The sequence below is a fragment of the Salvelinus sp. IW2-2015 genome, linkage group LG37 (genome assembly GCF_002910315.2).
Source record: "Salvelinus sp. IW2-2015 linkage group LG37, ASM291031v2, whole genome shotgun sequence".
In the NCBI taxonomy this organism is placed as follows: domain Eukaryota; kingdom Metazoa; phylum Chordata; class Actinopteri; order Salmoniformes; family Salmonidae; genus Salvelinus; species Salvelinus sp. IW2-2015.
Window position 1 is genome coordinate 7,086,695 of NC_036876.1, and position 12,286 is coordinate 7,098,980.

The window sequence follows — 12,286 nt, forward strand, 5'->3', positions numbered from 1 at the left end:
GGAAAGGTCATTGTAATCCAGTGTTGTGAGTCATAGACCACCTTAATATCACTTAAAAGTTGTGCCACGCAAAGCATGATAGAATGTTCATATGTAGGATCTTAATTTGAGCCAGTTTGCTACAGCAGGAAAATAATCCTGCAGCTACAGGAAATGTGAATTATTATGTGAATTATAATTAATGGACATTTTTGCAGGGGTTGATACATTTCTCGCGAGGGAAAATCAATTCTGAAATTTCAAAGTTGAAATCGCAAACTTCAGAAACCCTTTTAAACCCTTTAAAACTACAAGTTTTAAATGTTCTGCCTTGCAGAAAAGTTCTCCTGCAACAGGGTGATCAAATTAAGATCCTACATCTGTATACAGTATCAATCAAAAGGGTGATCAAATTTAGTTCCTAAATTTGTATACAGTACCAGTCAAAGTTTGGACACACCTACTCATTCAAGGGGTTTTCTTTATTTTTACTGTTTTGTAGAATATTATTCTACATTGTAGAATAATACTGAAGACATCAAAACTATGAAATAACACATGGAATTATGTAGTAACCAAAAAAGTGTTAAACAAATCAATATACACTACCGTTCAAAAGTTTGGGGTCACTTAGAAATGTTCTTGTTTTTGAAAGAAAAGCCCTTTTTTGTCCATTAAAATAACATCAAATTGATCAGAAATACAATGTGGACATTGTTAATGTTGTAAATGACTATTGTAGCTGGAAACGGCTGTTTTTTTTATTTTATGGAACATCTACATAGGTGTACGGAGGCCCATTATCAGCAACCATCACTCCTGTGTTCCAATGGCACGTTGTGTTAGCTAATCCAAGTTTATCATTTTAAAAGGCTAATTGATCGTTGGAAAACCCTTTTGCAATTATGTTAGCACAGCTGAAAACTGTTGTGCTTATTAAAGAAGCAATACAACTGGCCTTCTTTAGACTAGTTGAGTATCTGGAGAATCAGCATTTGTGGGTTCGATTACAGGCTCAAAATGGCCAGAAACAAAGACATTTATTCTGAAACTCGTCAGACTATTCTTGTTCTGAGAAATGAAGGCTATTCCATGCGAGAAATTTCCAAGAAACTGAAGATCTCGTGCAATTCTGTGTACTACTTCCTTCACAGAACATTGCAAACATTGTCTCAACGTCAACAGTGAAGAGGCGACTCTGGGATGCTGGCCTTCTAGGCAGATTTGCAAAGAAAAAGCCATATCTCAGACTGGCCAACAAAAATAAAAGATTAAGATGGGCAAAATAACACAGACACTGGACAGAGGAACTCTGCCTAGAAGGCCAGCATCCCGGAGTCGCCTCTTCACTGTTGACGTTGAGACTGGTGTCTCAGCATATGTGAGAACTCCTTCAAGACTGTTGGAAAAGCATTCCAGGTGAAGCTGGTTGAGAGAATGCCGAGAGTGTGCAAAYCTGTCATCAAGGCAAAGAGTGGCTACTTTGAAGAATCTCAAATATTAAATATACAGTGGGGCAAAAAAGTATTTAGTCAGCCACCAATTGTGCAAGTTCTCCCACTTAAAAGATGAGAGAGGCCTGTAATTTTCATCATAGGTACACTTCAACTATGACAGACAAAATGAGAAAAAAAATACAGAAAATCACATTGTAGGATTTTTTATGAGATTTAATGTTGCAAATTATGTGGAAAATAAGTATTTGGTCACCTACAACAAGCAAGATTTCTGGCTCTCACAGACCTGTAACTTCTTCTTTAAGAGGCTCCTCTGTCCTCCACTAGTTACCTGTATTAATGGCACCTGTTTGAACTTGTTATCAGTATAAAGACACCTGTCCACAACTCAAACAGTCACACTCCAAACTCCACTATGGCCAAGACCAAAGAGCTGTCAAAGGTCACCAGAACAAAGTTGTAGACCTGCACCAGGCTGGGAAGCTGAATCTACAATAGGTAAGCAACTTGTTTTTGCAGAAAATCAACTGTGGGAGCAATTATTAGGAAATGGAAGACATACAACCACTGATAATCTCCCTCGATCTAGGGCTCCACGCAAGATCTCACCCCGTGGGGGCAAAAATGATCACAAGAACGGTGAGCAAAAATCCCAGAACCACACGGGGGACCTAGTGAATGACCTGCAGAGAGCTGGGACCAAAGTAACAAAGCCTACCATCAGTAACACACTACGCCGCCAGGAACTCAAATCCTGCAGTGCCAGACGTGTCCCTGCTTAAGCCAGTACATAAGCCGTCTGAAGTTTGCTAAGAGCAGCATTTGGATGATCCAGAAGAAGATTGGGAGAATGTCATATGGTCAGATGAAACCAAAATAGACTTTTTGGTAACTCAACTCGTCGTGTTTGGGAGCAAAAGAATGTTGAGTTGCATCCAAAGAACACCATACCTACTGTGAAGCATGGGGTGGAAACTCATGCTTTGGGGCTGTTTTTCTGCAAAGGGACCAGGAACGACTGATCCGTGTAAAGGAAAGAATGAATGGGGCCATGTATCATGAGATTTTGAGTGAAACCTCCTTCCATCAGCAAGGGCATTGAAGATGAAACGTGGCTGGGTCTTCAGCATGACAATGATCCAAACACACCGCGCCGGGCAACGAAGGAGTGGCTTCGTAAGAAGCATTTCAAGGTCCTGGAGGTGGCCTGGCCAGTCTCAGATCTCAAACCATAGAAAATCTTTGGAGGGAGTTGAAAGTCCGTGTGCCCAGCACAGCCCCAAAACATCACTGCTCTAGAGGAGATCTGCATGGAGGAATGGGCCAAAATACCAGAAACAGTGTGTGAAACCTTGTGAAGACTTACAGAAAACGTTTGACCTCTGTCATTGCCAACAAAATATTGAGATAAACTTTTGTTATTGACCAAATACTTATTTTCCACCATCATTTGGCAAATAAATTCATTAAAATCCTACAATGTGATTTTTCCTGGATTTGTTTTCGCGTTGTTTTTGTCTGTCATAGTTGAAGTGTACCTATGATGAAAATTACAGGCCTCTCTCATCTTTTTAAGTGGGAGAACTTGCACAATTGGTGGCCGACTAAATACTTTTTTGCCCCACTGTATATTGATTTGTTTAACACTTTTTTGGTTACTACATGATTCTATATATGTTATTGCATAGTTATGATGTCTTTACTATTATTCTACAATGTTGAAAATAGTAAAAAATAAAGAAAAAACGTTGAATAAGTAGGTGTGTCCAAACTTTGGTCTGGTACTGTACATTTAATATTTCTGACGAACACCAATTGAATACTGTCGGCTACATTAAGGTTCGACTTTCAGTACTATAGAAAGGCTTTTGGACTACAGCATTTGGACTGTGCTAGCATAGATGCTCAATGGTGAAATTTGAACAACTCACTAATGCCCTTCACTTTCCTAAATTGTATTTTCTCCATGTATTCGAGGGAAGCTACATTAAAGTGTGGGGCACCATTCTTTTCAGTATCTCAAGTCCTGCTTGCTCTACTCTAAACTTCTCAGTACAGTATGTTAGCCCATAAAATCCTCTTCACCTTCTAGATCTGCTTGTGCACCAGAGGACGATCTGTGCCCCTTTTATGTGTGAGTATTGCTAACTCCCACGCTGACGGGTGTGCAACCGTAATCTGCCATTTTAATTTGTTTCCTCACTGTCCACTCTACCTCACCATTCTCATATGGGCCTCATCGCCTGTCCATGGTTGGAAGTTTTATCCAGATCTAGAAGTTAAAACACATACAGTATATCAACCATACTGTATATCTACTTACACATACAGTATATCAACCATACTGTATATCTACTTACACAAACCTTATCTCAGCCATATATCTACCATACACAGATCTTATATCAACCATATATATAGCTACCATACGTAAATCTTATATCAACCATATATCTTCCATACACAAACCTTAGTCTGACCAGTTCAATTAAAAAAAGAGCAAACTACTTAACTGTTACTTCTTACTCATTAATAATACAAAATATTGTAAAATTATGTTGAAATCTGTGGCCATTAAAATTCTCCAGATCAGATAATCTTATTGGCGACATACAGCAAAGTGACCGCAGCTAATCACCGTTTTACAGATTTAAAATTGCTAATGTCTTTCAAAATTGCCAATACCAACACAGATATATCTCCAAACCATTTTCTTTGGTGTGGCAGCTAAGCTTCTATTGGTGTCCATGCGCACAGGTAGTCAAGTTAACACAGGCCTAACACACAGTCAATGTATCTGGATAAATCTCTCACTGGACTGGACTGCACCACTAACCATTAAAACGTCATCCTTAACACTCCATTGACATTCTTTTCTGGGACTATGGGGCTTGCAGGTCCATTTGTGTGGCGATAACGATTCATTTGGAACTTTTTGAACTTTGCTCCATCACACACTAATCCACTTGTTCCTTCCATCATCTGTTTTTGGAAACATTTGAATTGCTGTTTGAATGAACAGGGATTCAAGTACCTCAGTGTCTGCATGTCCTAATGTTGAAGTACGAATGAATCCGTCGTTGTTAGATCTGTCATCTTCACTCAAATGTGTACGTGTGTGTGCTTTAGAATCATCTAATCACGATTAATTACTTGAAACTGGGCCTACAAAAGCAGATCTATGCTCTTTGCTACTTCACTTTCGTTAAATTCTTAATATTTTGGAAAGTTGTTCTTCTGTTCCAGTACATTTGGTGTTCCAATTGATGTTCCCTTCAAACCTCCATGACATATTTTGGAAAGAATTCTGCCACTCAATTCGATTCGAGACAACTTTATTGGCCCAGACATTTATGAACGACGGAAACATCTGTTTTGGATAGTTATGCGGGGACGTCTGCTACATTATTCATTGACGGCTCACCTTGGGCTCATGATAGGCAGAATGCATTGCCAGAGAAATTTAGAGTTCATTCCTTCCCCTCCTGCAATCTTGTGCCGCACAGTTAATTTGGACGGGGAGAAAAACAGGTGCGCTCCTGCATGTAGATTAGACGTCTATGAATAAATAAAAGTCCTTTTGTAAAAGTGCCCTTTCTGTCATACCAGGTGGCGTATGAATGCAGGCACTTCCACACTAATGCTTTGTTAAACGTTCATGTCATTCCTAATGATGAATATTGACATGCTTGCACACAAGGTTGAACTCTCGTGTCATATGTTTATGGATAGGTTATATATTTGGGGGTATTTGCAGTGATGATGACAAATCTTGGTCAGGTTGTTATCAGGAGTGTGCTGAGGCTCATTGGTGTGCGTGTGTGCGCACGTGTGTGTGTGTGTTATCAGCATCACCTATGTTCCCGTGGAGTATCTGGAGGAGTACAAGGCCAGCCTGGAGCAGCCTAAAGATGACATCTTCTCTGATGCTCCTCAGGCCCCAAAGTAAGCTCAAACGTTATACAACTTTATAGAAGTAATACATTATAGAAAGGTATTTTCATGACGATGCCCTCACTAAATTCATGCTTTTGATTTCAAGCATAGACTAACTTTCGCAATATTATTTTGTTGTACTCCAGACAGTACTAAAACAAGTCAATTACTATCAGACCAGCTATGGTTTACAAAGGCGGCTGTTTTCTGTTTGTCTCTTTGCAGAAGAGAAATCCCAGAACTCCCAGAGCGGGAGGATGGAGAGGGAGAGGAGAGTGAGCTACAGAGTGCCACCTTCAGTAACTGGAACCAGCCCAGGAGGTGAGTAGGAAGTTAGACTTTGTCTTGGTCCAGAACATAGAGTTGGATAGAGGGTGACCTTTCCACAAAGCCTGTTTTAGCATCGGCAGCGCCATTGAAGGCTTTCACTATTTTAAAGTAGTCAACTGGATGTGACTTCCTAAGAGCTAATTTTAAGCGTTTATCATGGCAAAGATAGGGGACATACCCTCTTTCCAACTCTAATGTTAAGGGGAAAAATCTGATTGGGTAAATAAGCAATAAGCACTGATTTGGATGTCAAGCCAAGGTTCATYGCATTAGTTATACCACTTTGGAACTGGGCTAGACCCTGCACACATATTACCCACTGTCTGGGTTCTGCTTTGTGATAGTAATATTGTTCAAAACCGGTGTCCTCACCCTTGTCCTCGAGAGGTGCTCTGCACTGTCTGCTGATTCTAATCAGTGACTGATTTTAGGCGAGGGAACGCAAGTGTGTGACACTCTCAGTCCAATCAATGACAATCAAGAGGAAATCAGCAAACACTGTGGCCCTCCAGGATTATTAATAGCTGAGGCTAATTCAATGYGCTGCAACGTTTAGAATGTCACAAATAGAAATGGAGCCACCTGACAGTTTCCTAATCTAAAAGACAGAGAGTCATATCAGGTTTACCTAGTTTACCGACCCAACACAATGCGCCCTTTATTTTATGCAACAGATAATCATTTACAATCTAAATTGTTGAACCTTCTGTAACGTTGCTCTCTCCTGAATTTGTATTCAATAGGTTCTTACACAAGCCATTTCCTTCCTTCAATGTCACATCTTATTTTTACTTTGTGTACAAATAAATCAAATTAGAACCCCAGAACAGGAGTTGGCCAACTGTGTCCCAAGAAGTGGTACAATAAAGAACCCCCTTTTTAAAATATATTTTAGAATGCATGTCGTCTCTCTCAGGGTGGAGCTCAAAAAAGAAGCTGGCAAGTCCCTTGGCATCAGCATCGTGGGGGGCAGAGGAATGGGCAGTCGCCTCAGCAACGGCGAGGTGATGCGGGGCATCTTCATCAAACACATCCTGGAGGACAGCCCCGCCAGCCGCAATGGAACCCTGAAGACTGGAGACAGGGTTGTTGAGGTACACCCATCAATGTTAGTGCTCCCGAGTGGCGCAGCAGTCTAAGGAACTGCATCTCAGTGCATGAGGCATCACTACAGTCCCTGGTTCGATTCCAGGCTGTATCACATCTGTCCGTAAAAATGTTTCTTGTATTTCACAGTAGAATGTATTTACTTTGACATGGCAAAATGGTTATTGCACAGTAAAAACCTATTAATTACTTGTTTGTTTCTTTGGAATGTATCAGGTGGATGGCGTGGACTTGAGAGATGCCAGTCACGAGCAGGCTGTGGAGGCCATCCGCAGGGCAGGAAACCCTGTCGTGTTCCTCGTCCAGAGTATCATCCACAGGCCCAGGGTGAGCCTTCTAGCTCCCTGTGTTGGCACGCTAGCGCCCTGTGTTGGCACGCTAGCGCCCTGTGTTGGCACGCTAGCGCCCTGTGTTGGCACGCTAGCGCCCTGTGTTGGCACGCTAGCTCCCTGTGTTGGAACGCTAGCGCCCTGTGTTGTCACGCTAACGCCCTGTGTTGGCACGCTAGCTAAGTGGCTAATGTCTTTCAACAACAATACTTTATTTCCTAGTCCCAAACCATTAATTATCCCATTTAACACAACATTAACTTCAAAAAGCTACTTAACCATCCTGTATCTAACAAATACTACAGTAGCTATCTATATCTCATTATTCAATTCGTTGATGGACTCCTTGTCAGGATTCATTTCACTAAAAGTTCAAGTGACTGACTGTATTTTGTCTGCATCATCTTCATTGGTTTGAAAGCGCCATTAGGCTCCAAAAGCATGACGAACTAATATCCTACTGAAATTGCTACCAGCTTTGCAATAGCCAACATATCTTGATGTCCGACTTACAATCATTCATTTTCATGCATGTTTGAAGCTTTCCAGACATTTTCCGTAACCTTCCACTAACCTTCAACTAACCAGTCCAGCATGCACCTCTTCCTCAGCCCGAGTCCCACTGTAGCCCTGCTTCGTCACCAGTCATAGAGAAATACAGCACCGCTTTAAAATGCTTGCCTTATCACGTGTGCCAGGTAATCTCTTGCTCTGTCTCGCTCTCTCTGTTTATTTGTATTGCTTTCTTCCTCTCTCTATCTCTCTCTATGCACATCAGTAGAGTCTGTTGCTTTATCTCTCCATCCAGAAGTTTTCAGACTCTCTAATAGGCTACTGTATGTGCATGCAACAGAAACGTGCAAAAAGAGACCCAAATAAAAATTGGAATCTGAGTGCATCCAGGGGGAAAAAAGAGATCAAACGTTATATGCTACAAAGGTTAACTGCTACGGGCAGGTATGTATTGCTCTTGCTCTTTTAAATGGTGCCACTGGGACCTACCTACAGATCGTAATGATGCTTCCCTAGCAGTTCCCCTTTAAGGCCTTCTACTCTTCTGTGTCACTGGTGAATAATCCAAAAGAAGCCTTAAGGATTCTCTAAAACATTTATTGTTTGGTTCTAAGAAAGAGCTCCACTTTGATTTTCTTGAAAAGAAAATGAGTCTCCTCGAGGACATTCATTACCAGTCACTCATTTTTGAATAATTTGACTCCAGAGGTGTTTTTCCTTTTGAACATTTTCTTGTCTATTCCCTTCTTTCCTGGACACCTGATAACATTTTTGTCAGGGCTCTGCCCCCACATTTCATTTCCTTCAACTTCTGTATCCTTGACTTGCTGTTGATCCCCTGTGTTGCTTTTAGAAGGCGCCCCTACCCTTTCTTCTGCGGCTAAACACCCACCCCGGATCCAACCCACGACCCACTAATCAAACCTCTGCCAGCTTATTATCTCCTGCCTCTCCGCTTCAGGTTAGACTGTCTCTGTGTGTGTGCGTGTGCGAGTGTGCGACCCAGTGTCCAATCTTCCTTCATGTAGACTGCTTTCTTTTGCTGCTCAATGTTTGCTTTTTGTGGTGGGTTCAATCCTACAGTGTATAATATACTCTTTTGTATAGAATATTTTCTCTTTGGCCCAGTTTCCCAGACCCAGATTAATTCTACTAATGAACTCAAGAGCATGCTCAGTGGAGAATCTCCATTGAACACGCATATGAGTCCAGGAATAGATTGTCTATATCCCAGTCTGCCTGGAATACCGGCTCATAACGTTTTGTGAACTGAGGACGAGTCAAGGAACAGGAAAACCTAAAATAGCTCATATGTCACGTACCCCAAACCACAAGGTTCACTGCATGTTGCTGTGGTGGTTTCTAGTTGGCAGGCAGAATATATTAAATCAGCTCCTGGGTGAGAGGTGGTCAGGCCTGGGTGGAATATTGATAACGGGRTGCCTACCTCACTGAACACATCATCATTTTAGTTTTCCCAATGTGTATATAGTACCCACATTGACCAAGGGCAATCCATAATCTGTTGTAGCCAAGCCAATACAACCACAACTCATGAAGAAAAACAATAACAATTGAAGTTTCACTCAGGCTACTTTTTCAGTTACGTTCAAACAAACGTTTTTAATATATTTGGATGCTTTTACTTGTCCCATGCAAGTCTCACCAATTAAATACAGTATGATGCCTCACCGTTGTAAATTCAGCCTTTGCTCTATATGACATTTGATGGCAATGCCTAGCAGTGTATTTTTCATGTTTCTGTCCCTCTTGTACACGACAGTCCTCAACCACGGACACCAACGAGGAGAGAGCGGCGGCCATGGCACGGCGCAATAGTGACAAGGTCAGTGTCACTATGCAACCTTTAGACCTATGTCAAATACTTGAGGTGCACTGGATTTAGCACCGCGTTTGCACTTTTGGGACTATTTCATTGGTTCCACTGTACTGAAACCAAAGGAAAGTATTTTGAAGTGTTTGGGCCCTGGTTTTGTAACCTTAGGGAACAATGCCTGTAACTTGATATTGTATTGTCGTAGAAGTCTCAAACCAAATTCCCGCAAGGCTTTGTGTACACCTTTTTCATGCCAAAATGATTTACATCCATGTACATTAAACTATTCACCTGTCAAGTTCATGTCCCATCATGACCAGCAAATGTGTGACTGAATACACATGACCCTTCAGGAATCGAGTTTGAGACACCTGGGATAAATCTTATTTAGTTGATCAAATTAGGATTTTTAGTAGACCTAGAACTTCACTCACACTCTCTATCATAGCAGTGGAGTGAAGTTTCTGCCCTTAGTTTCACAATGTTGTCCTAGTCCTTTGTTGTCTGTCTCACTGAAAGTCTCTGACTCTTCTCTGTTCTCTGTAGGAGGTTGAGAGTCACAGTAGACTATTCCTACGCCTCTCCCCAACTAACCCTTTCACTCCTACTCCGTTTAAGGTTTGTGGGTCTTTGTGTTGTCGTGCTTTTCCCCTTCTATTTCCGTGTATGCTCGTACGGTTGTGTTATGGAATATATGTGGAGACTCATATATTGGACAGGCCTTACATGCATACATGCTGTCCTAACACATTTCCACTAAAACTATCTGAATACCTTTTTCTTTTTTGTGTTTTGTTTGTTACAAATAGAACATTGAAATGTCGAAATTGAAACTTGGCCATTTTAATCTCTTGCAAAAATATGCAATGTTTTGATTCTGAATCAAAATGCATTTTAATTTGCCTAAATTTATCAAAATAATTCAAGTTTTGTCTTGGATTGTGTTGCACTTGCTTCATAAGGTAAGTGTCCATTTGAATGTGTTATCAGATGGACAATGGTTGAATTGAATTCTATCAGTAAGGAACATTTTGTTATTAAACTCAGTCTTGAATATTAATCTAAAAATACACTACTTCTGACTTGAATCAATGGAATGCTTTGCTTACAGCAGTTTAGTCAAATAACAGTTTAGTCATATAAACAAAAAATACATGCCTAAAAAGTAGGGTGACGCCATTTTGAAAATGTCCACCTGCAGATGAGTGACTAAAACATACTTTACCGACTCAACAGTATGGCTTTAGGTTGTAGTCAGCTAAACCTGCTACGCTGAAACAAAATTATTATCTGCCTTTTTGCCACACTACAAATATATTGTACTGATACCTCTGTGATGTGGCAGCCACTAAAGAGGGAAGCGGGAAAGACATCYTCCACCACTCCTCACCTCTCCCTTCCCGTGGTTCCCCACGTCGGAGAGACAGACACCGATACCCTGACAGAGATTCCCGACAGACAGGCCCAGGCGGAAGACGAGGATGAGTTTGGCTACAGCTGGAGTGAGTTTGACTCTATGAACAGATCTAGGGACAGTTACCCTCCCCTTAATCCTAACCATTGGCCACAATAGGCGGGGGCACTCAAAACCGACCAATAAGGGCAACTTCCTCCTTCATGAAAGGTCACTCATTGGACCAAAGTTGGCTAACTAATTATGTTATCTGGGTTCTCATATTGTTATTATGGATCATTATACAATGAACAAGACCATGGATGSACCCAGTGCAGAAACAACTCCTAGCCCCTACTCCCTAGGCACTTGAATAGAACTGAATATATATGATAGGTGAAAGTCTTACAAATTCATTATGAGCAATGTGCAGCTACTACCATATTGTTTATACCTATCAAATCCTTTCAGATTAACATGAAGTACCACTGCCTAGTGGATAGGCACTAGGGTTTGTTTCCATGGATTCAGCCAGCCCCCTCTTAGCTTGCCTACTCCCGTGTGCTACCACCTAGTGACCACTAGAGGGCCTCCACGTTGCATTAAAAACATGACCTGATCTGTGCAATCATTGTCTTGCCAGTGCATGAATTGGGCCGGAACACACCGGCACACCCAAAATAGGTACAGGCACCTATTTCAGTCTACTTCAAGCACTAAGTCTTGCTGCTAGGCTCCCAAGGCWAGTGAACTAGGCTAGCACAATCATAGAATAGCTATCCAATTATTCAAAATGCAGTGCCTAGGGGATAGGGCAAGGGGTGGTTTCTGGATGGGGTCTCAGGCTCTTCTGATTATGGACAGTATAGTCCCTGCTGGGCCCCTGGTGTGTGTGTGCAGTGTGTGTGTGTGTGTGCCCTGTGGGGATCAGATTGATGAGGTGAGTCAGGGAGATTAGTACAGGAGTGATGGTACAGTACAGTACAGTCCGTGGCACTCAGCCCAGAACAACATGGTCTCCTCTGAATACTAGCCATTCCACTGAGAGATAGAGAGAGAGGCCTGTCTGTCTGTCAGGATCAATACAAACCTAGGCTTGGCAGTGTCTTTGTAAGTTGAAACCATGACATATTTGACTCTATTGTGAGATGTGTTGAGTATGACTTTGCATTTTGATGTGATCCTTTAGTTTAGAACCACTGACTATGATTTCTGTTAAAATTTGTTTAATTTCCATTCATGGCTTGGTTGTATGAGTATAGCAAGTCAAGAAAATCTATCCAGCTCAAATCTATGCCATACACTATTACGAAAGCTATTCAGTTATACAGTCAATCATTTCACATTCATCAGTATGATGTTTCAGTGGTTCGACTCATTTCAATCTATCCACTGTTCTCTACAG

The 12,286-nt window shown here is 41.4% G+C and overlaps 1 protein-coding gene across 5 annotated transcripts in view; it reads left to right on the plus strand.

Moving 5' to 3' along the window:
- The window catches only part of LOC111960178 (multiple PDZ domain protein), a 69,759-nt gene that overhangs the window by 40,783 nt on the left and 16,690 nt on the right, over positions 1-12,286 (plus strand). For 2 of the 5 annotated variants that reach the window (XM_070437916.1, XM_070437920.1), the window contains 9 exons: positions 3,529-3,570; positions 5,286-5,381; positions 5,598-5,693; positions 6,619-6,796; positions 7,026-7,136; positions 7,750-7,836; positions 8,505-8,612; positions 9,435-9,497; positions 10,834-10,990. In XM_070437916.1, coding sequence (XP_070294017.1) covers positions 3,529-3,570; positions 5,286-5,381; positions 5,598-5,693; positions 6,619-6,796; positions 7,026-7,136; positions 7,750-7,836; positions 8,505-8,612; positions 9,435-9,497; positions 10,834-10,990 — 938 coding nt within the window. The remainder of the gene's footprint in view (positions 1-3,528; positions 3,571-5,285; positions 5,382-5,597; positions 5,694-6,618; positions 6,797-7,025; positions 7,137-7,749; positions 7,837-8,504; positions 8,613-9,434; positions 9,498-10,833; positions 10,991-12,286) is intronic. The other 3 variants (XM_070437918.1, XM_070437917.1, XM_070437919.1) reach the window with 3 other exon arrangements.